Source organism: Bos javanicus, chromosome 1 (assembly GCF_032452875.1).
Source record: "Bos javanicus breed banteng chromosome 1, ARS-OSU_banteng_1.0, whole genome shotgun sequence".
NCBI classification, from domain to species: domain Eukaryota; kingdom Metazoa; phylum Chordata; class Mammalia; order Artiodactyla; family Bovidae; genus Bos; species Bos javanicus.
In genome coordinates, this window is record NC_083868.1 from 86,300,833 (window position 1) to 86,326,804 (window position 25,972).

The following is a 25,972-nucleotide window of genomic DNA, read 5'->3' on the forward strand; positions in this document are numbered from 1 at the left end:
AACAAAATCAAGAGTAGTCTTTAACTAAAATATTACTGGTCTAGTTGGGGAAACAATTGATCATACAAGTTAAGAAGTAAAAAATAAAACTAAACCATAACAAAAACAAAACCAAAAAAGCCAAAACCTACAGGTTAAATTCTCCTTACCATTTCTTTCTTGTTTTTAGCCAAAGTTTCCCTTGGGAGGTTTCTTTGTCTGCTCTGAGACTCAGCTCTAGAAATATAATCTGCAACTGTGACTGTTGAAGATGAGAAAAAAATTACAGGTGTTGAAAAAATATTTCTAAAGTTTATTTATGGATAAAGAGTAATTTTACTTTTAAAATAGACTAATGGTGGGTTACCCAATTTCAAAATTTTCTTAAGATGGGTACCACCTCCAACCAAAAATGAAATTTGAAAAATATGCCTGTGGTTTGGTGCTGACTATAGAATATTTCAAGCTGGATATAGAGGACGCCTAGATTAAAGTCCTCTTTCACAAGAATCCAGCCATTTGCTTCTGGTTAGTCTATAGTTGTGGGATAAGTTTGATATAAAATTCCACAACTAAGAATAGGAAATGCCACATTCTAAGCCCAGATAGTGTTTGCACTTATCAGTGGGGGGAGGAGGGGGAGAGAAAGGGTAAATTGGGTGCAGATCATAGTGTAGCATGCGTCAATATGAAATTTTCATCAAACATGTAATATTTAATAGTTCTTTTTTTTTTTTAAAGCATAGTAAGATTTCCAAGTGTGTTTTATGGTTCCTTTTTAGTATTTCACACTAGAAACTGTTCTGAGTAATATAAAAAAATTCAAGCAAACTAAAGATTTGTCCACCATCTTAAAATGTGGACAATGATCATGGTGGAAAATGTCCACCACTAATTCAGTAACTATCCCCTTTTCACATTTTGCCAATCTTTTAAGGGACTGGCCTATTTGCAATGGTGGTAGGGATTGGGGAAAAGAAGGGAAAGGACTAACCAAAACTAACACCCTACCAGCAACCCAATGGCAACAAACTACCTCTGGTCTGCTGGGACTGGCCTCATTTTAAACCTCAGAACTTTCTCTTCAAGGACTTGCAACTTAGAATTCACTGATTTGAAGAAATATCAAAATAATCAGTCTCTTCCTTTCAAAGAATTTGTTTTCTCTCAGAAACTGATGAAGAAAAATCCCTGATTATGTAAAATATGGTATAAATTATGGGAGCAATAAATTATGTAAGAATTAAAACTTCGATAAACTTAATATAAGTCACTACATACACTGGAGAACTAATCCGTCAAGTTCAAATTATATAAATCATTTTAATATAAGACTGTATTTACATTTCTCTTAGTTATGCATTAAAATGCTAACACCTTTATAAGATTCACGAGTTTCTAGAATTATTATATGCATCTTTTTAAATCTCAAGGAAACAACTTAATTCAGAACTAATAAACATCTTTAGAAACACCACTAAAAGATGTTTCATGTCTTAGACTGTTTCCCTCTATAAGAAACTCAATATGCTCATTTTGGAGTTTTATAAATCATTATTTAAATTCACTGTAAATGAATCTATGAATAAATTTAACAGTTTCCGAAATTGGGGAGAGGGATCAAACCCACTTCTTTATTATGTCTACATATATGGAAGCACAAGCATCCTAGAAAGTATTGTAGTTTGGAGAGCACCATAATGAATTCATACTGTTTCCATGGTTCAGGCTTCAGTGACACCAGGAAGAACTCAGCTACCTGGAAACCTTGATGCACAGGCGCGCACACTGCTAAATCTGAACTTATGGTAATTCTTAGAACGTTCACCCACTATGCAGACACAGAACTTTGATACAGTTTATCAATTAATAGGCACTTAGCTGGAAAGGTAAAAACCAGTGCCCATCCTCCACCAAACAGAGGTAAATTAAAAATAACCTTAGTTGATACAGAGAAAAACCTGTTTATAGCCAGATAATAGTCTGTTTATATGCCTCATAATGCAAGCCACTTAAAAGTTCAAAACAGATAAGCACTTATATAGGAAAAAAAATTGAAGCAATTTGTGTGGCATAATTTGGTCTCCAAAATTTCCTCTAAGGGATCCAAAATTAATCAGTTGTATACCAGTACACTGTTGCACTTTGGTAAGTATAGTAAATACTCACTGCTTAATACTAAAGGCAACAAGAAATTTTAAGTAAATAAGAACAAATTAAATAACTATTTATTTCCAAGAATGCTGACATTAACTTTTAGATACCCTAGAACTGCTGCCAGAGCCAAAGGAGAAAATGACGTGTTTGTTCCACCTATCCTATTTTTTGGGTGTGTGGGTATGTGTGTGTGTTGGGGCAGGCTGAGAAAGGCAATGAGTTCTAAAGAGGAAATCAGTACTTCCAAAGAACAGAGGAAAAACAGGAATAAATGCAGTAGAGAAGACAAATCACTGTCAAATTATTTAAAACTCCAATTACTCAAGTTCTGATTAATACCATGCAGAAATCTCTTCCTCTTCTTTATCAAAGCCTTTTATGTTATTCTCTTTATATCCTTTGACTTAGAAATGAACCACCATCTACCTAGTTACTAAATTATGTTTTAATTTATCCTATCTCAAGCCCATACTAGTAACTTAAATTTCTTTATTTATAAAGTATGGCCAGAAACTGGTATTCAAATACTGCTATGCCAGCTTCAAAAACACAAACTAAATACAATCTCTTCATCCCAAAGATATTTCTAACACTAAAGAGAGAGAAAAGAAGATAAAAATAAGAAACATTTCCTCAAAACCTATTGTGACAGTATTTAATTTCTTTTAAATTTACAACTATCGCTAAAACATGAACTTTTTTTTCCCCTAAGAATGGGAACTAATCCCCTTAATCAGTTTTCTCACATGTCTCAATAACCACTAAATTTAAAATACTAAATAAAGATACTAGAATTTATATTCTTTATTTGGGGGAAAACACAAGAATTTGCTTTGGAAAGAATGCAAAATTGATTAGTTTAACAAAAGGGATTTATTTCTGGTGCACACAATTTCTCCACTGTGAATATACATGTGATTCTCTGTACACAAGAAATGGAATTATGTTCAAGATAGTATAGACACAGCAAACACGTTTCTTTTAAGTTACTAAAAACTGTATCTACTTAAATTAACATTCTAAAACTAAGTAAGTACTATTAATTTGAATAGTTAGTAGGTGTAAGGGAAAAGGCATCACACTACAATAAACAAAAACATAACATGCATTCCTCTTAATAGGAAAAAGACACTTTCAAGTATTTTTCTCATTTATACTTTTTAAACTGTGGGTACTAGAACCCCCACAAAAATGAGGTGCTGAATCCAGATACAGTAGCAGGCACCATGCAAAAGCTGTCCAGTTTTGCCAATCATCCAAAATCACAAGCTACAACATAGTCCCTGGGATGGCAGGTCCCAACTCAAATGTGCAGAATCTGCCAAGTGGACAAAATAATGGTCTTTTCAACAGTATTTTCATGTAAAAAAATTGAGACACAACATTAGTTCAATTAGACAGGTTACATTACGGTGTGAAGGAAGAATGCATTTTCTTAATAGTAGTCTTATTAGTTGAGAAAACAATTTATGCAATGCACATCTTGAATGTATATACACACATGTGTACATGTAAGTATAATATATTTAGAAAGCAGACACATGACATTTTTTTTTCATGCTTATGACCTGGTGGTGTCAACAGGTCCACTCAAGTTACCTGGCTGTCTATCTTCTGCCTGACCCCTGAAACGACGCCTGCGGCTACGATTGCGTCGCTGGGGTTTTTTTTCACTATCATCTGTAATTGCAAAGTTCACCATGAAACTATTCTGACAAAAACAATGCAAAAAACAAAGCAAAAAAAAAAAATTTCTTGCCTTCAAAGATTTAAGGGGAAAGAACTTTTTAATTAAACAGGAAAGATAAAACAATACATGCTATTCACAGGAAAAACACTTTTGTAGTTTTAAACATTCCTACTAGATCAACAGATGGAATTATCATCCAGAAATTAAGAGGGTTTTTGACTCTTGATAAACAAACTCTAAGACTTAATTTATCATTCAGGAATAAAATTTTCCTCTCCAACAGAGTTTAGTTTTTACCAAAGTTAATGACATTTTAGCACTTTGGAAATCAATGCCTACAAAGTATACACACTTTCATTAGTGTCATTTATAATACTTAAAGAGGCAAGACGAAAGCCCAATTCTGGCTTAGAAGATTGAGAGTATTAAGTGCCCTGCAGTTTGAATATCTGTATTGTTTTAATGGCATCAAAGGGCACTTTAATAAACCCTCCCAGTTTCAAACAGTTTGGCTATACAAATCTGAAAACTAGACATTTAAGACAGACACAAAGCCATCTACCTACTTGAACACTAGGAAAAATTCAATTTGTGAATTGCATATTTTTTTAAAGGCATCATATATTAACAATAGTATACAGTAATATAAATCTTTTCCCTAAATGCTTACATACCTAGCCCATTTTCATTAACTGAAGCTGTATCGGATTCAGTCATCCCATCCATCAGAACAGCATCTTCATCAGTCCTTCGTCTACGAGACCGCCTACGACGGTTAGTACTGTGATGAGATTCGCTGGCATCAGTGTCTGCAGTCTGATCTGATTCTGTATTATCAAGTAAGCTGTATGGATTGCTGTCTGGATCTTTGAGCACTAAATGCATGTCAGAGGCAAGAAATATTTGTTTAAGAGAGCTGCAGTTATTAGGAATGTTTTGACCTACATTGAACTATATCAATTAATAATAAACTTCAATTTTCCCCCAATAAAAATACATCCTCTGTCTTCAGACAAAATGTTTTCTGTATCACTATTTTACCTGAAAAATAACAAATATGAAAAAACTTTAAATGGTGATGAAAAATTATAACAGAAAATGAGTGAACACCTTGGCTTTCTACCATTTCTCTTTGACTTGTCTTAAAAACATATTAGGAACTAGTATACATGTTACTTTTTACATTCACATACCTAGCTAATTCTGTACAGAGGCTAAAGAAATAAAAATGAAAACAAATATTCAGCTAATATATTTCCAAATAATACTCAACATCTGCACTCTATAATAGAAATTTATTATTACAAACTGAAGCAAGCAAAAGTCTATACAAAAAAAGGCAAACTAAAAAGTTTGAAATTCTAACTGGTTATAGGAAAATGTGGGAATGAATGCTGACTAGTACTCCCATCTCCAGAAAGAAAGAGTACAGGTGGGATATGGTAGGGTAAGAGTGGGAAAGGAAAGGTTTGTAAGACATAAATTATAGGGGAAAAAAATACCCATCTTACCTATGTGCATTATTGCTTCCAGCAATCAAATTATAGAAGAAATTCACCTAATCACGATTTTTCCTAAGTTTCCTTTGGTAACAGCTAGCAAGCTAGCATCTTTGCAAAAGACACTAAGTTTATCCATTAATCATAAACACTAGGTAAAGTACATTTACTTTGAAATTCAGCAAACTGTAATGTTAAACCTTGGTAACAGTGAGCAATGTTCTAAAATATAAAAACTATTTCCCTAAAAGTCTATAAAATGAACTTAGGACTTAAAGATTATCACTAGAACTAAAGAGTACTTTTTTACAAGTTCTTTTAAAAATGTGATTTGATTCACTTTTTAAAAAAAATTAAGAGTGGTTTTCCTACAAATGCCATGCAATAACTGTTATGGTTATATCCCTGATATAATCTAATCCTTGACAATCTTTCCCCAACTCATTATGCTAAGCAAGAACATTCTGTCAACTCCTACACCACCACTTAAGTTATAGCATTTAAATTTTCAATGAGTAAAAGGTTTCTTATAGTATCTCAAATCTCAGTCTTCTAGACACTCTTTACAGGTGAATTCCTCAAACAATAAAACATTTTTAAAAAAGGTGATTTCACAGTTTTTTCCTGTTCCAAAGTGGTGGAGTAGCAACAAATGCTTTTCAGTTGTATACAAAAGGTATTTAGATCTCTCTATACATTAGAATTATCTGGGTCTCTCTGGGAAACAGAAATATATAACCCAAAAAATTCTAGAGGGGGAAAAAAATTCTAATTACCTAAGTGTCCAAAGTCTGAACATCTGACCAATGAAGCAGAGAAATCAGCTCCAACTAAAATTACTCTGATCTGAATATTCTGGCTAAACTTTCACTAATAGACACTCTATAGTGCCTTTCCTTATGTTGTAGTTGCGTGTGTGTGTGTGTGCATGCATATATATATATATATTCTACTGTTTTCCTGAGACAGTTAAGCAAAAAGAGAAACTTCCAAAAACGGGGGGGTGGGGATCCTGGGAAATGAATTAACTTTTATGAAATTATACTGTTTACAAAGAAAAGATTCTGACAGAGTATATAAAAGACTACCAGAACTGATGGAAGATTTGCCACCACGTGGTCCACCACGACCTCGACCCCCTGAAACACTTCTGCCTCTTCCTCCTGGGCGTCTCCTGCTGTCACGCTGATGCCGACTCTCTCGGTCATCTTCTCCCGCCAGAGACCAATCACTCAGCTCATCTTTACGCTCAGATTCAGTTTCGGATGGGTTAGACAGCTCAGAGTTTGTACCTTGGGAAAGAAGAGAACATAAGCATACTATATTTCTATTTTAAAAAAGGAGTGAAATTTTTCAAAGAATTTCTTGCAAATCATTGTTTAAATAACACTGATATATGAAAATGCATTTAATACAGAAAATATGTTTAAAAAATTTTTCCCACTTTTATGTCTTTAACAAATTGCTAGTATAATAAAAAAAAAAAACACTATCCAAGTATTTAAAAGCCAATTTAATGATATTTAGAAAAATAAGTAACAATTGTATATTCTATTATATCACTTGATTCTAAGGAGCATTTTTTTCCCCACATTTAACAGCTCTGAAATCAGGATATTTCTTACAATTGATTATCTCATAAACTGGGAGTGCATTTTTAGTGACTGTACATAAAATTTATCTCTTTTGCAAAATAATGTCTTAAGTTAGAACAACACAATGTTTCAAATCACTGAACAAATTTTAGGTTGCTCTGGGTAAAGAAAACTTCAACATGACAATAAGAGATGAAGCCATTACCAGTGAGACAAAAATTCAGCATAACTTTGAAAGTTAACTACAGACTACTTCTAACATCCCAATGACTGAATTTAATACTTTTGAAAAATGTAAACACCACAAAGATTCTATAAAAGCCTACAATATCATATAATATCACAATTTATGTGTCAGATTTATATGACCCAATCACTAACATACTCATTTCCACTTCTCTGTTAGTTCTGGGATGGCACTTTTTTATCCTTTCATCGTAGAGATATCCTATGCTTTTCAGAAGTTCATTTTACACCACTTGGCTTTTACAAAAGACTTACACTAGTATCTGTTTTCACAAACCAAAAGAAATCCAAAGAGGATTTTCACTTTTAAGGGAAAAAAGGGCACGAAGAGAAAATAGCCTTCAGTATTCGCTTTGCAGCAAGCCACTGCAATTAAAAGAGGCAGCAAGCAGAGCAAGCAGTGAGAGCAGCATCTCCCAGCTCCTGCTTCAAGAACTAAACTCAGCATCTCAGCATCAAGCCGACATAGCTTTGAACCATACTGGTGAGCATCTATGCTTTATTTTATTTCCTGCATCTATTAGCAAGATGTGTCCTAAAGTAATTGCTTCTTCACTTTATGCCATTTCAGCTTACAAAAGGTCCTCCAGGAAAACTACTTTCTGATAATGTGGGAAACTATATGTGCAAATCTATCTCCATAAAATTAAAAGCCCAGTTCAATGTCTGTAGCTTCAGACCAATTTAACGGAAAACAGACATCTCCCCTCATTTCCTTAAAATTAATGTAAAATTAATAAAGTATTGTCATGTGTTGTTTTCTTTTTCCAATGTGGATTTACTTCCACATTGCTTTACAGTAAAGGGGAGCTCTCTTATACCTCTAAATGCCCACGGAAGCCTAGGAATGCACATACCAATTTTCTCCTGATAAATTAATTTACCACATGATTATGAAGTTCTTATGCTAAACTCTCAAATATGAACAATTTCAAGATAAACTAAAAATACCCTATATTTAACTCCATAGTCATTTAATGATAAAAGCAAAATACAAGAGCTCTTCAAGGACTAAAATGTAAAGTTGAACAAAGCCTACCAACTTCCTTTCTCCTTTAAAGAGGACTCTTCTATCCGTCTTTTTTTTCCATATACCATATAGATGTAGCTAGTAATGAATGGATTAATTTAAGAAAAATGTAGCAAGTTTCTAGTACCGACATTTGCATCTTTGTTAAGATGAGTCTCATATTAGAAAATGAATCAAAACACTTATTCTTCCAAAGGATAAGAAAGAATTTTGTTAACTGATGTCATGGTTTGGAGGAATAAGGGTAATGTATCATTTCATGAGTAGTTTAAAACAAAACAAACAAAAAAGCCTTGGGAATTATAAAAACTTCTGTTGAATTTATTTACAAACCTACATACCCTGCCTGAAAACATTACCAAATTTTGAGGTTAGATGAGTATCTCATTTTAAAAGGTTTTAACAAAAGTTCCTATCAAATTATCTTTAAAAATACAGTGTAGTATTTAACTCAATATCATGAGCAAAAAAATTTTCATAGTTTTAATTTAAATCTAGCATTCAAGATACTTATAGAAGGTATCTAAAATCATAAATAGGTTTCAGGAGATAAACACAACTATTAATGTCAAAAAAAAAAAAAAAAGGCTAATGAACTGCTAAGTTCTCCATTTTCTTCATACTAAACATTTCTGAGATGGCAAAAGGAACTTTGCAAATGCAATTAAGGTTAAGGAAACAGGTTTGGGGATTATTCTAGACTATTCAGGTAAGGCCAATTTAATCACATGAATATTAAAAAAAGAGAACCATTCTCAACTATGGAGAACCAGAGAGGTGGCTGAATAAGGACTCTTTGTAATCTGTTGTTGTTTAGTTGTTAAGTCAAGTCCGGTTCTTTTGTGACCCCATGGACTGTAGCCCACCAGGCTCCTCTGTCCATGGGATTTCTTAGGCAAGAACAATGGAGTGAGTTGGCACTTCCTTCTCCAGGGGATGTTCCTGACCAAAGGATTGAACCCATGTCTCCTGACCTGGCAGGAGAATTCTTCACCACTGAGCCACCAGGAAAGCCCATCTACCTGTAATTATTGGCTTTTTAAGATGGAGGAAGGAGGACCTAAGCCGAGGCTGGAAGTATCAAGCGAACAGATTTTTTCCTAGAGCCTCCAAAAGGGAATATAGACATGCCAACACAGATTTCAGCCCAGTGACATCAGATTTCTGACCTATAGAACCATAAGACAACAGTACTGTTAAAGGCTTTGAATTTTTAATTTGCTGTATAATCAACAGAAAACTAATAATCTGTTGAAGTCATCACAATCATTCCAATCTCAATTTTGTAAAATATAAATTCTTGAATCCAGAAATTAGGGAGGGGGCTACAAGAAATAATGATCCATAAAACCAATCCAATTCGTAATGGCTCCAACAAATGAAAATTGTTTTCAACAGAATATTAAATCAGATTTCCCTAAAACTTCTAAAATCACCTTATGAAAATGGTTCACATTCTTTTAAATGAACATGTATGCTGAACTTAACATTAACAGCTAAAGTACCACATTTTATCAAATCTGCCATGCCATCCATTGTAAGTCACAATATTTTTTGTGCCACTTAAGAAAATCCTGCCAATTACAGTTCTAAGACAGCATCCATTATAAAACACATTGTAAGTTCAGAGATGTTAAATTCAGAAAATGTTTCTTATATAGATTATATATATATGCACCACCTAAAAAATCTTCTGCCATTAAGTAGACAAGAACATCTATAACCAAATTCAAATAATTTTTATTTCTCTGGAGCCCATTTAAGTTCAACAGCTATTTCAGAAAATACAATGTTACTAGTTCAAAAAGACTCAGAGGTAAGAGTGCCATCTACTGAACAATTTGCATAGCGTTCTTTAATCCAAATGTTATTCCTCTACCTTCTCATTTAAATTTATTATCTACTGTCAACAAAAGCATTTTGCCAAAGAGGGAGCTCTCATCAATAAGCTGACTTCCCAGAGGCTTATAAAATTCTTGGATGAATTCATCAACCAAAAAAACAAATCTGATTATTTGCACTAGTAATGTGTACATCTAAAATCATTCAGTGTGTACTTAATCTCTATTTAATTACTATTTTGTATTAAATGTTTTGAGGACCGCAATTCTCAATCCTTCACATACCAAACACATTAACTGGAATTTTTCTTTTCAGGTTTCAATACAAGGTTAACTTTAAAATAATGAAAAAGCAGGAAGGGAAAATTACCATTCAACTCTACAACAAATGAAATATAGTACCAAACTGACTCTGACATCGTTAGATGATCCTTCAAACATGAAATATGGATGTGGAATCTGTACACTATAAGCTTTCATGTATTTCTGTTTTCCCTAAATGCCTTCTATTCTGGAAAAGGCTTATGAAATATTTTCCCAAAGCAGTTTGGATGAGCATAGGGGAGTAGAGAAGAGAGAAGAGGAGAGAGAAGGGAACGCAAAAATCAGGTCACTGCTAAGATCCAAGTCCAAATGCAGAAAAATGGAACAACTCCAAAGCTGAAGAAGAAGTAAGAAATTTAGGATTAGAAAATTGTTGACCATCACCATCCACTGGCCCCTTCCTACATGGGTTAAGTCCGATCTTCAAAGTGAAATGTATTTTAGAAAAATAATGTTCATTTATGTTAATTAAGTTCTAACTTTTAAAGCCCTCATATTATTGAAATCCTGTATTTCACAAAATAACTGCAGATGTGAGATATTAATATTCAAAACTACTAAGTGAACCAATATAGTATATTTTAAAAACTAGTACAGATTTGCTACATATAAACACAGCACAGTGACTAGTGTATTTTTTACTTTTCCTTTTCCTAAAGGGTAAGCAAAAGGTAAATCCTAGTAGTATTACCACCATCACCAGGTTTTTACTGGAAAATGTATATAATTGTACAAGGTAACTATCTGAGAAAACCAGTTGTATATATATTTAAATATTTAGAATAAACATGATTATGAGCTATAAATTTAACAAAAACATGTTTCATTTCATTACATAGCTACTTGAACACTACAAATCTTGTACAGTCATTAATATAAAATACAGTCACTACTATTAAAACGTGTACCTTAGAACTGTCTCCTACCCTCAAAACCAAGATAAAGTGATGAACTGAACAACAATAACCAAAATGTACTGGAGCACCTAAACTACAACTACTACCAAAAAGAAAAAATTTTTTTACCATAACCGGAGGTGTAATTAGGGCCCCGACGACCTCTGCCTCTTCCACTATAAGACCTAGAACCTTGTACAGAAGAGACGGTACTTTCATCAGTGGCATATCCTTTCTCTTTTTCAGGCCCTCTGGTGGAAGAAGGTCTGAAACCCATACCAATCTGTCGAAGTTGTTCATCAATCTGTAGTCGTTCCATTCTTAGCTGTTCTACTTCCTATAATGAAAATGAAAAAGGATAAATCTTACATGTATTTCTTTTTTCTTCTTAAAGCCTAGAGTTGAGCTATAGTCTGGTCCTACCACTGAACGCAGCTGTGATCTTGGGCAGTTATTTGGCAATGTAGACTGTATTCCTAGTGAACATAATTTACAAGGTCAATTCAACAAGCATTTACTAAATGCCTTAGCATCATGTGCCAACCATGCTAAGTACTACAGGTATACATATAAAAAAGACAAGGACTCTTCTCCTTCAGGGGAATGTTTACAGATGAGCATTAAAATAACCTAGGGGATGGTTAACAGACAACTGCTGAAATAATAGCTAATTATCAGACCTAGTCTTTAAGGAGTATCAAACTCTGCTAAATGAGGTAAAGTACCACCTATGACAGGTATTACTAATAAACTACTTCCCTATCAAAATAGTGACAACTGAGTTGTGGCCTAGCTGAACTGGTAGACTTGGTCATTCAGAGATTGAGGTCATTACAGAATGTGAAAGTAAGGTGTCTATGGAGAAAGCTCTTGGCTAAAAAGCAGTAGAGGACTGCAAAGACAAGTTTTTCAAAGAAAGGAAGGACTTAATCAAGGGTGCTTTGAAAATATTAACATAACAATGATCTGAGTGACTAAAAGGAAAACATAACTAGAGACAGCAGTTCAAGTACCATAAACAACAAAAACACAGCAGGAATAAAAAGAATAAAAAATGACAATTCCAGCTTATAATAATTTATAGGGCATTTCTTTTCCAAAACCTTTTCTCTTTATTAACCCAGATAGACTAAACAACAATGGTTAAGAGTTATCAAATGATATATATGGAGGTAGTTCATGTGATTCAGAGAGTACCAGTAACCATCAGGTGTCAACTCTGCTAAGTGCTACAGGTATACAATATAAAAAAGACATGGACTCATCTCCTTCAAGGGAACGTTTATAGATGAGCATTAGTAACCAAGAAAGTCCACATCATTCCCGGTTCTCTCCCCTATTTGCAACAAATTTTAAGAGTGGCCATGTCTTAAACAGAAGGAAAGAAATATAAACGTTCAGCGGGAAAGAGAAAAATGTACATGAGGCCAATCATTTTACAATGGCAAAGGACCTTTTAATATTCTCACACAGAAAGGAAAAAAAAGGGAAATATGAAGCTGAAATAACAAAGATTAAGATTTAAAAATTTACAATACTAATATAAAATTAAAGTTTAATGTGAGAAGGAACAGGATATAAATATGAACACTATACAAACCTTTAGATAAGCAATATGATACTCTAAAAGCACTTGCACATTTCCAATGCTTTCTTTAGTGCCAACAAATACAAATGGAACCATTCCCTGTAAGAAAACACAACATCCCAGTATTTAGTATTTATGTCCTCTAATTCAAGCAAATCTTTTAAATAAATAAACCAACTTTCAAAGAAAATTTTCCATCAAACTGGAATGAATTTACAGATTAGATGTATTTTTAGTAGTGCTTGCCTTAAAAACATAATAAAACACATTGGGCAGGTTATCCCTGTAATATATGCTCATATAGCAAAACTTTCAACATCTGTAGGTTGGAAGTACTTCGTGACCATTAACAGAAGTATCATGTACAAACTTTCACAGTGTAAAATAAAGAAATTACTGATATGGGCAAATAGTCACCTTAAGTTATTAAACCAAATGAAAGGATTAACCCTGACCTGTTTTACTTAGTTGAATTTCAAAAGGTGGTTTTAAAAAGTGAGAAGGAAGGGAAGTAAGATACCTAAATGATATGTTTTTTTTTTTTTCTTTAAAGAAATAAACTTTCAGCTTCCTACTAGCTAAAGAAAATGAACAGTCTAAGGAAACTCACCCAATCACTTTCAATGTCCTTCACTTTCTTGATTTTATAGAATCATTCCTAACAGTTATTTAAATAACCTGGCTTAAGAACTTTGGGTTCTAAATACAGAAATAAGTGTGGCTTAACTTTTTATTCTATATAGGAAACCACTATGTGACTTATTTTCAAAATAATTTTTAAAAAATTTAATTAGTGAATTTTAGTATGGGAAATTAAAAAGAAGAAAGGCACTAGGGCAGGTGCTAAAGCTACAGTACAGAGTACAGCTATCATGGAGCTGAAAGCTGCAGGGACTCTAGAAGAAGTAATTCCAACTAGGAAGGTATGAACAAGGGACTCTACCTTAAGCTTAGGAAGTGAGAAAGCCTTGAGCTATCTTCAAGAATTCATATGCAGAAAACACAGGATGCAAAGTGAACAAAAGATAGGAGGGGAAAAAAAAGAGCTAGAAAGTTTTAATTCATAATGTAATTCTGGGACTATATTACTTACAGTCATTTTAAAGAAATATCCCAATTCTACAGTTGAGAAAAAAATGTGCTCAAAGTCATAAAATCAGCAATTAACCCAACACATTTCGTATCCAGTTACTTAATTCCAAATAATATCCACTTGTTAACTGCCATAATCTATGTTAAAGAAAAAGGTAAAAAGAATCACAATCTCAGAAAAGATATCAAACGCTCCTGTAATAATTTCACTGTAAAGTATTTGTGGAGGTGATGGAATTCCAGCTGAGCTATTTCAAATCCTAAAAGATGATGCTGTTAAATATGCCAGCAAAATTTGGAAAACTCAGCAGTGGCCACAGGACTGGCAAATGTCAATTCTCATTTCTATCCCAAAGAAAGGCAATGCCAAAGAATGTTCAAACTATCGCACAATACGAAAGGCAGAGGAACCAGAGATCAAATTGCCAGCATGCGCTGGATCATTGAAAAAGCAAGAGAGTTCCAGAAAAACATCTATTTCTGCTTTATTGACTATGCCAAAGCCTTTGACTGTGTGGATCACAATAAACTGTGGAAAATTCTGAAAAAGATGGGAATACCAGACCACCTGACCAGCCTCTTGAGAAACCTATATACAGGTCAGGAAGCAACAGTTAGAACTGGACATGGAACAACAGACTGGTTCCAAATAGGAAAAGGAGTATGTCAAGGCTGTATATTGTCACCCTGCTTATTTAACTTATATGCAGAGTACATCATGAGAAACGCTGGGCTGGAAGAAGCACAAGCTGGAATCAAGATTGCCAGGAGAAATATCAATAACCTCAGATATGCAGATGACACCACCCTTATGGCAGAAAGTGAAGAGGAACTAAAAAGCCTCTTGATGAAAGTGAAAGTGGAGAGTGAAAAAGTTGGCTTAAAGCTCAACATTCAGAAAACAAACATCATGGCATCCAGTCCCATCACTTCATGGGAAATAGATGGGGAAACAGTGTCAGACTTTATTTTTCTGGGCTCCAAAATCACTGCAGATGGTGACTGCAGCCATGAAATTACAAGACGCTTACTCCTTGGAAGGAAAGTTATGACCAACCTAGATAGATAGCACATTCAAAAGCAGAGACATTACTTTGCCAACAAAGGTCTGTCTAGTCAAGGCTATGGTTTTTCCTATGATCATGTATGGATGTGAGCTGGACTGTGAAGAAGGCTGAGTGCCGAAGAATTGATGCTTTTGAACTCTGGTGTTGGAGAAGACTCTTGAGAGTCCCTTGGACTGCAAGGAGATCCAACCAGTCCATTCTGAAGGAGACCAGCCCTGGGATTTCTTTAGAAGGAATGATGCTAAAGCTGAAACTCCAGTACTTTGGCCACCTCATGTGAAGAGTTGACTCATTGGAAAAGACTCTGATGCTGGGAGGGATTGGGGGCAGGAGGAGAAGGGGACGACAGAGGATGAGATGGCTGGATGGCATCACTGACTCGATGGACGTGAGTCTGGGTGAACTCCAGGAGTTGGTGATGGACAGAGAGGCCTGGTGTGCTGCGATTCATGGGGTCGCAAAGAGTCGGACACGACTGAGCGACTGAACTGAACTGAACACATTAGCAAAGTAATGCTCGAAATCCTCCAAGCAAGGCTTAAACAGTACGTGAAACCAAGAACTACCAAATAGATGTTCAAACTGGATTTAGAAAAAGGCAGAAGAACCAGAGATCAAATTGCCAACATCTATTGGGTCACTAAAAAAAGCAAGAGAATTCCAGAAAAACATCTACTGCTTCACTGACTACTCTAAAGCCTTTGACTGTGTGGGTCACAATAAACTGTGGAAAATTCTTCAAGAGATGGGAATACCAGGCCACCTGACCTGCCTCCTGATAAATCTGTATGCAGGTCAAAAAGCAAGTTAGAACCAGACATGGAACAATGGACTGGTTCAAAATTGGTAAAGGAATACGTCAAGGCTGTGTACTGTCACCCTGCTTATTTAACTTATATGCAGAATACATCGTGTGAAATGCCGGGCTGGATGAAGTATAAGCTGGAATCAAGATTGCCAGGAGAAGTATCAATAACCTCATATATGCAGATAACACCACTCTTACGGCAGAAAGTGAAGAGGAACTTTCAGAAAGTGAAGAGCCTCCTGATGAAAGTGAAAGACGAGAGTGAAAAAGCTGGCTTAAAACTCAATATTCAAAAAACTAAAATCATGGCATCTGGTCCCATCACTTCATGGCAAATAGATGGGGAAACGATTTTAACAGCAAGAGATTTTATTTCTTGGGCTGCAAAATCAATGCAGATGGTGACTGCAGCCATGAAATTGAAAGATGCTTGCTCCTTGGAAGAAAAGCTATGACCAACCTAGACAGCATATTAAAAAGCAGAGACATTACTTTGTCAACAAAGGTCCGTCTTGTCAAAGCTATGGTTTTTCCAGTAGTCATGTATGGATCTGAGAGTTGGACTATAAAGAAAACTGGCACTGAAGAATTGATGCTTTTAAAATGTGGTGTTGGAGAAGACTCTTGACAGTCCCTTAGACTGCAAGGAGATCCAATCAGTCCATCCTGAAGGAAATCAGACCTGAATATTCATTGAAAGGATTGATGCTGAATGTAAAACTCCAATACTTTGGCCACCTGATGCGAAGAACTGACTCATCGGAAAATATGCTGATGCTGGGAAAGACTGAAGGCAGGAGAAGGGGAGGAACAGAAGATGAGATGGTTGGATGGCATCACCAACTCAGTGGACATGAGTCTGAGCAAGCTCTGGGAGTTGGTGATGGATGGACAGGGAAGCCTGGCATGCTGCAGTCCATGGGGTCGCAAAGAGTCAGACGCAACTAGTCGAACTGACCCCACATAAGCTCTATCAACTTTGAGATTTATTTTCACGTTCAATGCTTTGAAAATTAAAATGTTCTGTTTATTTAGGCTTTTGACTTTTCTTTAAAATATTAAAAGATACAGCAAAACAATACATGCATACCTACACAGCGACCAGATTAAAACTGAGCAGCATTGGTTTCTTTTATAGAAAGGCACAGTGTGCCCTCCCCTTCCTCTTTTTTAATCCCAGTCTGTTTGATAATTTACATAATCTACTTGGTGTCTTTTAGCATTTAAATTTCTTAATTCTGGCACAGAAATGGGAGGTAAAAATGACCAAAACTACAAAGTAAAGTGTACTAATTTATGAAGGACATCCTGAAAGAATCAGCTTGCAACAAGGTGGTAAATACTGGAAAGCAGCTAGGAATAAGTCAAGCTAAGGGAAGACTAGATATTACTACCAAGCTAAGATATTTATAATTGAGTCATTTAATGACCTTGCTCAGTAAACACCTTAATATTCAGACCAATTTTATCTAGGACTTATAAGCCAAACTGTTATTGTTGTTTAGTTGTTAAGTCATGTCCAACTGTTCTGCAACCCCATGGGCTGTAGTCCACCGGGCTCCTCTGTCCATTAGGATTTCCCAGGCAAAACTACTGGAATTGTTTGTCATTTCCTCCTCTGGGGCTTTTCCCAACCCAGGAATCAAACCTGCATATCCTGCACTGGCAGGCAGGTTCTTTACGACTGAATCACCAGGGAAGCCTTGTATGCCAAATGGGTCACCATTATTTTACACGTTAAATATATCAACAGAGATGGTGTCAATAGTATGACACCCTTGATTTTAATGGGGTCGTCACCAACCCTCCAGGTGGGTATGGTGTTTGCTTAATACGAAGTTAAAATTACTTAAGGTTTACATCAATTTTTAAAGCTGTGTAGGATGTAATCACGAAGGCAATGGCACCCCACTCCAGTACTTTTGCCTAGAAAATCCCATGGATGGAGGAGCCTGGTAGGCTGTAGTCCATGGGGTCGCTAGAGTCGGACACGACTGAGCAACTTCACTTTCACTTTTCACTTTCACGCACTGGAGAACGAAATGGCAACCTACTCCAGGACAATCCCAGGAACGGGGAAGCCTGGTGGGCTACAGTCCACGGGGTCGCTGGAGTCGGACACGACTGAGCGACTTCACTTTCACTTTTCACTTTCATGCATTGGAGAAGGAAATGGCAACCCACTCCAGTGTTCTTGCCTGGAGAATCCCAGGGACGGGGAAGCCTAGTGGGCTGCTGTCTATGGGGTCCCACAGAGTCAGACATGACTGAAGCGACTTAGCAGCAGCAGCAGGATGTAATCAATCTACAAGTACTCATTTGCAAAACAGTCATTTGTTTTTCCTCATTCGTTTTTATCACCACATTCTTGATTCTAAAAGAATCAAGGAAATGTTGTCTTTCACTGGGACCTTTACAACATCCAGTATATGGTGTGAGGCTGTTTATCTTAGCAAATGTCTTCAGTTTCCTCCATGTGCCTCTTTAAAAAAAAAAAAAAAAAACTTACTTTGTCCAATAGCAAACAAACTCCCCAGTTACCCACTGTGCAAAACTGAAGAAGTTGTGAATGTACTGTTTTCTGGGAGATAATTTTGGGGGTGGGAGAGGGGGAAGTCTTTGCCTTATATTCAGACATATAACTATATAGAGTTGACCACTACAGCCACAAAGGTTAGTGATGCTTAAAGTGGTGGATAAGAAGTTTAAAAAAAAAAAAAAAAGCACAGTGGACAAGACATTAACATGTAGCAAAAAGACTGAAAACAAATTTCAGAAAGTTGGCATCAGCTGCTGCTGCTAAGCCACTTCAGTTGTGTCCAACTCTGTATGACCCCATAGACAGCAGCCCACCCGGATCCTCTGTCCCTGGGATTCTCCAGGCAAGACTACTGGAGTGGGTTCCCAGTTCCTTCTCCAATGCATGCACTCATGCTAAGTCACTTCAGTTGTGTCCGACTCTGTGTGACCCTATGGACAGCAGCCCACCAGGCTCCTCTGTCCATGGGAGTCTCTAAGCAAGAATACTGAAGGGGGTTGCCATTTCCTTCTCCAAAGGCATCAGAATGACCAGCAATGTTAAAGCTTAAAGATTTCATTTAAGAAATGGTCAGAGCTTACCAAAAAAAAAAGTCAAAAAACCTTTATTAAGAATTCCTTTACAGCCAACTGTTTTGTTTAGAGTACCAAATTCTTTATACTCTAAGTACAAAAAAAAAGAAAAAAGAAAAAAAAAGAACTGATAAGATTATCAAACTAGAGTCTTTTTTAAATCAAAAATTGGCCTTTTTACTGAAGCACTGAGAAACAGACCTTTAAAAAAAAAATTTCACTGCAGAGGCAGAGTAGTTCACTGGATGTAACTTTCTTAAAACAATTTTCAAAATATAAAAGAATGGGGGGGGGGGTGGACACAGGCAAATTATGTTTTAAATACTTACATCTTCTCTAGGTAGTTTATTTTCATTGTCTCCTTCAATTCTCACCCGAACCACACCAGATTTGTCTACTATTTCTTGAATAACTTTGCCATTTTTCCCAATTACTTTTCCTTTAATAAGAGAAAACATATATAATAATAAATTAAAAACCAACACTGCTATCATTTCAACATCAGCCCAAATAATTTATGACTTGCTATCAAATTATAAAAACCAAGCAAAACTGCATCTTTTTATTCTCAATTAACTCACCCTAACGACAATTGAGAAACATATCTTTGGTATGAAACCTCCTTCTCTTCAGTATGGCTAAGGTTGCTACTATTAACTGAGATCAATAACTCTACTCACATGTAACATATTTTCAAAGTCCAACTATTTTTTAATATGTTCTATACCATTTTTATATTTTTAAAATATCAAGTCCAACCCATTTATTCCAAAAGCTTGAATTATAGAAATAAAGGCAAAAAGAAAACTTTTATTTTGGCATTAATTACATCAATTTGTTTACATTTATGACATATTACATATATTATTATTAAAACAACTAACAATGTCATCAACCTGGCTTTTATTTTCAAGGTCCTACTTAAAAGACAACTGTGACTTGAAGATTCTTTTTAAATGAATATTCTCTTCACTGAAATAAAATATTTACCTTTAACAAGTATTACATTTTACACCTATAAGTGTTTAAAGTACTTTAGAACTATACAACTACATACAAAATATATATGGGTTGCTGTCTTCTTCCTAGATATGAAATACTGTGAAATGACATAGAATTCAAATTATTTACCTTCTCCACACTTAACTTGTTAAGTCTGTCAAATAACAGAGTATCTGACAATTAGAGAAACTAAAAGGAGGATATGAAGATGCTCTTCACCTAGGGAACTCACTTTTTATAAAGCTAATATACACCCATAAAATAACAAAGCAATACTGGGTAGTGTTACTTGGTAACAGAAGTAAATGTTCCAGTAACCATTACTATAAATAGATGTATACTAAGTTAACAGTAACATCTTACTTGTTATTAAGTTCAAATCCTCAGTTAAAATGTTACACTATACCAGCAATCTATTTGCACAATAAATTAATTTTGGCTGAAACAGGTTATAATGTAAGTTCCTCCTACTGTATGCTTGACAGAACAGCTTCCAATAAAGAATAAATAAGGGGGGAGGGCGACAAACAAGGGAATAATGGCAACAGTAAGCCAGTCAATACAACAGACGCTATTATAGGATTTTCAAACCTCCTTGCCCAATAACCCTAAATTTAAAGCAGCAGCGACTGAACAAGAGAAAAAACAAAATAGAGTAGGACAGGGAATTCACATGTTGCATGTCTTCTCAGAGCAGCCCTAGCAGCAGCATATAAAAGCAACCTTCATGTTAACACAGTGAAGCTCAAGCAGCAACTCCATCCTTGACCCTGCTAAAAATAAGCAAATATCTTTTCGAAAAAAACAAAAATCAGATTGTTACATCATACCCCCTCCCCAAAATCTCTGCCCCTTACTTCTTGTGAACTATACCAGTGGTGAGTGAATATCCATCACCCTTCTGGGGTCTGTGGCAAGGACCTACCTGCAAGTTTTATTTAGTCCCACCAGAGACCGTCAATATTTTAACTGATCATTTCCACAGTTTAAATTCCAAAGCATATTGACAAACTGAAGCAGACCTGTGGTATAATTTGAGCACTGAGCATAAATGCTGAAGGGACAGAGTAGAGAAGTGATTAAGGAAGGCTTCCAGGAGCTGAAGTTTCAATTCATTTTCAAATCAATGTTCACATAATAATACTTTTGATTTGGGAGGGGTGGGAATGGTCAACAAGTCTAGAACTCTTGGAACCTGAATATATGTGAGAATTCTCTCTGAAACTTACCCACCAAGTAGTCCTCATTTCCTTTTACTTCTCAGTCCTCTTTTTCTCTTTCACTTTGACTAAGAATGTACTATTTTTCAAAAGACTGCTTCACCCAGAAAACATTTTAGAGAAAGATGTAGTGCTACTATAAATAGACAGCACTCAACTCAGGTCTTTATACTACTTCTGAGTATTTAACCAATGTATAACAGTTGCTGCTAATATTTATTTTCTAAATAGTAAACAAATAACCCAAATAAAGCCAAACAAGCCAGGGTAGAGGAAAACAAGAGACATGTTAGATTCTCACATCACTGAACAGATAAACAAAGAGAAGAATCTGAGAACTATAAATATATCCAATTTCCTGTTTCTCAAATATGAGAAATTTTTATTTAAGGTTAACACTACCACAAACTCTGTAAGACCAATGCTATCTTCTACAGAATTGTTGGATTGGAAAGAACCATGACTCCCTTGGACACACTCACCTCCAAATGATTTTTACAAGTGAAGAAATCTAAGTTAAATTATGTTCTGTGAAAGCAGCAACCAAAATGTTAGTACTGATAGCTGTCAATAATGGGAGCATTATATAAACAATCAAGGGGATCATTTTCAAAAGCATCGTTCTTGCCAAAGGATTTCCCTTGACAGAAATGAGTATTTGGTAACATTTTGTATCTTACCATTTATTTAAATTATATAAAATTCATAAGACTTATATTTAATTTTAACCTCTTAACTCATCATCTCCAGCCACTCAGTACACAGTGACTGCTAACAATACATGTTAACAAGTGGAGCTAAATTAGTAGTATATCATAGACATCCAAATGTTTAGGCAGAAGTGAAAAGCTTTTTCTATAGTTGAATACCAACAGACTGTCCAAATTCTTGTAGTGTACGCTATTATCGCAAATACACTACTTGTTATTGGCCAAAACAAACATTTTTAATAGCACAAGTGTGCTGTTGTTTTTTAATTTTCACCTATTAATGTTTCAGACTCTGACAAGTAAAATGTATATAGAATCTTTTCCTAAAGGTAGACAAGGTGTACTTATATATAAATGGAGCCCAAGGGGCTCAATTTCATTATAGTCAAAAAACTAAGGAGACTCAACACATGACCAAAAGTCATAAAAAAATCATCCCCCTAGAAAATGTCATTACTTTGTGTTGATGCTTATATTAAATATAGAATCACTAAGTATAATTTAACATGTGACCAAGATTTCTCTGTTTCAGACTGCATCTTAAAGGATAGATCACACAGATATAGAGAATATTATTAACAAAGCTATTAAACAACTGATCTCTTAAGTTATAATGCTCATTAACTGCAGCTTCAAAAGCAAAACCTGTTGTCACTTAACTCAGAACCCACGGGCACAGCAGTTTTCATCAAAAGTGTCAAAAACTTAATAGTGAAACCTCCCCTAATATCATCACCATCCTTCTCTTCTGCCCACGACTTCTTATGACTTCTTATCCTTATTCGAGGTTTTTGCAACAACTATCACTTCTCAAACCCTACTGTGTAGAAGTTTATTACCCTATTGTTAGTCCACTCAAACTTTTTCTTCTGCACCAAACAAAAGAAAACAATTACCACAAATACCTTCTCAAAAAAGTACTACAATTTTGATGGATGTATGAAAGATAAAAAGACACCAAGCAAATGAAAATATTAAGAAAGAAGCGAAGGGGATGAAAAAGCTTAAGAAAAACTGTAATGCCAAACTGTTATTAAAAAAAAAAAAATTCCACATAACTTAGAAGGTAAATGTTATCAGGAAAGGCTAATTTTTAATTAAGTCATCATATGTAATTAAATAACATTTAACTTAACATTTAGTAGAAGTACTTACCAACAAGATTCCTAGGAACCTGAATAAAATCCTCCACAAATTCCAAGAAACCTCTAGCCTTTTTTACAGCATCAGCACTCTGCGGAGTAGGGTGGGGGAACAAACATGAAATTCAATCTTGAAGAAACCCACAATCCACAACAAAAATACAAGAAAGAAAAAAGAAACTGAACTGTCATGCTCCAGTACAAGATTCTGCTTAGACGACCAAAGTGCTATTTCAAGTCAAGTATTCATAAAGTACTTTTCCAAAAAAAAGAGTAATCATTAAAGAGCTAGGGCAAAAAGGCTTTTACAATCAAAATGTTAGACATCTTTACAGTCCCTAAGACATCTAAAACTGTCTAAACATTAAGCTCCTGAGAAAACTGAGAGAGTTTAACTTACTTATGATAGCGAAATTTTAACCCCATCCTAAATACATCTGGCCCACACTTCTATGCTGGTTTCTCCAGGTGAATTAAAAAAAAAAAAAGAACTGTTTATACTGTATGTGCTGTCTGCATTGTTTTCTCCTTCTCAATGTAAGAAACGATTTAAAAGGCTGTTTTTGTAGGGATGCATTTTAAAAATTACCTACTAATATGATCATTAAAATTCCTAAGCTCTAACAGTTAAAATTTAAAAAAACTAGAAGACGGGGGGGAAGGTCAGGTTGTGTTCTGTAAAAGGAATTTATAGTTCTCAGTAACAATTAACTTCCACTTTTAATGTTTGTCCTTTAATAACCATAAAGCAAGTATGTTGTGTGCTCAATACATCATACATAGCAAAAATTTAAACTCCATATTCAATCTTCATAAACTGTTATGGTAAGCACTGTTATTTTCATTTTACAATGTGGAAAACTATGCAGGGGAACTGCCTAACTTTCTCCAAGTCTTCTCAAAGTGGTAGAGACAAAATTCCAATTCCAGTAATATGGCTCTTAAAGCCTTTCATCTTAATCACTTTGGTATATTGCCTACTTCTAAAGGTTTCAAAAGTAAAAATCAGACCTCCAGTCACATTCACTATATGACTTAAATGAAAAGTCGAGACTTAAAATTATCACACCCAAAAACTCATCTATTTTACTCTAATGTGAAGGATGGTCTTAATGAAGGAAAGCTTGTTTTATTTTTCAGATTATGTTCATGCCCACACAACTGTCACAATTAACCAGTGACAAAATATTTAAAATTCAAGGTCTACAAAAGGTATTATTTACTATTTACAGCTGCCAGTACCTGACATAATAAACACTCAAAAAATACTTGAATAAATTATTTGTAATGCACATAAAGCTGAGAAATTCAGAAGCAGTTGATTAAGGAACTTTGGAAAACAGTACACATTAAATATCCAATAATCTTTCAAGGCCCTGTAATTATATATATTAGCATATTATAATATATATACTAATACAGTATCTTTAATCAACCTACATGTAATGATACTAGACTTGCAATTTTAAACTATTCCACCCAGAAACTAAAATTCCAGACAACCGTTAATATGCTATAGTAAAATTACCCAAGGTGGGGGACAAGCAGCATACCTCTCCGTAGATTCTAAATGTTCCAGTATCTTCATCTAGCTCAATAGCTGTAACTCCAGGAACCTTTCTAGCTTGCTGTATGTTACTACCATGTGTTCCTATCGCCAGGCCCATCAAATCTTCTCTCACAACAAATTCCTCATGAAAAGCTGCTGCAAGTTGCTTTGTGCACTAGTAAAAGAGGCAAATTAGTATTATAAAAGATAAAAAAAAAAATTTATACACCCATGTTCATAGCATTATTTACAATAGTCAAGAGGAGGAAGCAACCCAAAGGTCCACTGAATGATGAATGGATAAACAAAATGTGATATATGCATACAATCAGAATTATTCAGCCCTAAAAAGGAAATTCTGATACATGCTACAACATGGACAAACATTGAGAACATTATGCTTAGTGAAATAAGCCAGTCACAAAAAGATAAATACCATATGATTCCACTTACAAAAAGGTTATCTAAAGTAGTCAAATTTGTAAAAAACAAAGTAGAATGGTGATGGCCTGGAACTGGGGGAAAGGGAAATAGGAAGTCGTTTAAATGGACACACAGATTCAAAGATGAAAATGTTCTGAAGATTGATTGATCAACAGTGTGAATATATTGCTCAATACTATGAAATGCACACTTAGAAATGGTCAGGATGGTAAATGTTATGTTTATTCTACTACAATTAAAAAAAAGAAAAAAGAAAAGGGAAAAAAGAAAAAAGGTAGTTCACTTGGTCATGTAGTGAAAGGGGGGAAGTCTGATCATTCTATTTAATGATGGTCACAGAAAACAGTAATTCTAAAACAATTTTCCAGAACTACTCACACAGGGAGCTCTCCAACTCAAATGATTTCCTATCTCAAAACTTATTCATGTATCACTTGTTTGGAAGTTTGAAATTAGTTAAGGGCACTCATGTACTTGTTATAAAGGTAAACAAACCTCAATTTCCCTAAGACTGTGTGTGGGAGCACACGTATGTATGGGAGGGAGTAGGGGCAACAAATCACCTAATGTGGCAGTGAAAAATAAAAGAAAACAGGAGTACCTCAGGACAGAACAGAGAGAAGCAATGACAGGCTCTTTTTTAAAACTACAACCCATGTGACCTCCTCTCTTCTTACCCAAGAGTTGTTATACTAATGAACTAGTTACTGAGAAAGTGCATTGACTGATAGCTCACAGGACAATAAAAAAAAACAGAGTAAAGAACTAGCAATAAAGTTCTGCTGGAAATCCCTAGCGAGTTTTTAAGCTCTTTGGCACCATTCAGGTATTTAGCAGCTAAAAGGCTATGTCTGATAAAAGTAATAGAGAAAAGTAACTCTAAGGACACAATAATTTCAGTTATTAGCCACAAAACAGTTCCCAAGTTGCCTTACCTAATAGTCATATAGTTTCAGCCATAGAACTTGAATAATATACTCAG

General features: G+C 35.0%; 1 protein-coding gene across 6 annotated transcripts in view; it reads right to left on the reverse strand.

Annotated features, from left to right (window-relative positions):
- FXR1 (FMR1 autosomal homolog 1) overlaps positions 1 to 25,972 on the reverse strand; it is a 77,101-nt gene that overhangs the window by 4,669 nt on the left and 46,460 nt on the right. The window contains exons 8-17 of one of the 6 annotated variants that reach the window (XM_061415036.1): positions 24,551 to 24,721; positions 23,011 to 23,089; positions 19,253 to 19,362; positions 12,858 to 12,944; positions 11,537 to 11,594; positions 11,387 to 11,449; positions 6,414 to 6,617; positions 4,501 to 4,701; positions 3,736 to 3,816; positions 150 to 241 (exon numbers count right to left, since the gene is read on the reverse strand). In XM_061415036.1, the coding sequence (XP_061271020.1) occupies positions 150 to 241; positions 3,736 to 3,816; positions 4,501 to 4,701; positions 6,414 to 6,617; positions 11,387 to 11,449; positions 11,537 to 11,594; positions 12,858 to 12,944; positions 19,253 to 19,362; positions 23,011 to 23,089; positions 24,551 to 24,721 (1,146 nt within the window). Of the gene's footprint in view, positions 1 to 149; positions 242 to 3,735; positions 3,817 to 4,500; positions 4,702 to 6,413; positions 6,618 to 11,386; positions 11,595 to 12,857; positions 12,945 to 19,252; positions 19,363 to 23,010; positions 23,090 to 24,550; positions 24,722 to 25,972 lie in introns of all 6 variants that reach the window. The other 5 variants (XM_061415045.1, XM_061415017.1, XM_061415028.1 and 2 more) reach the window with 5 other exon arrangements.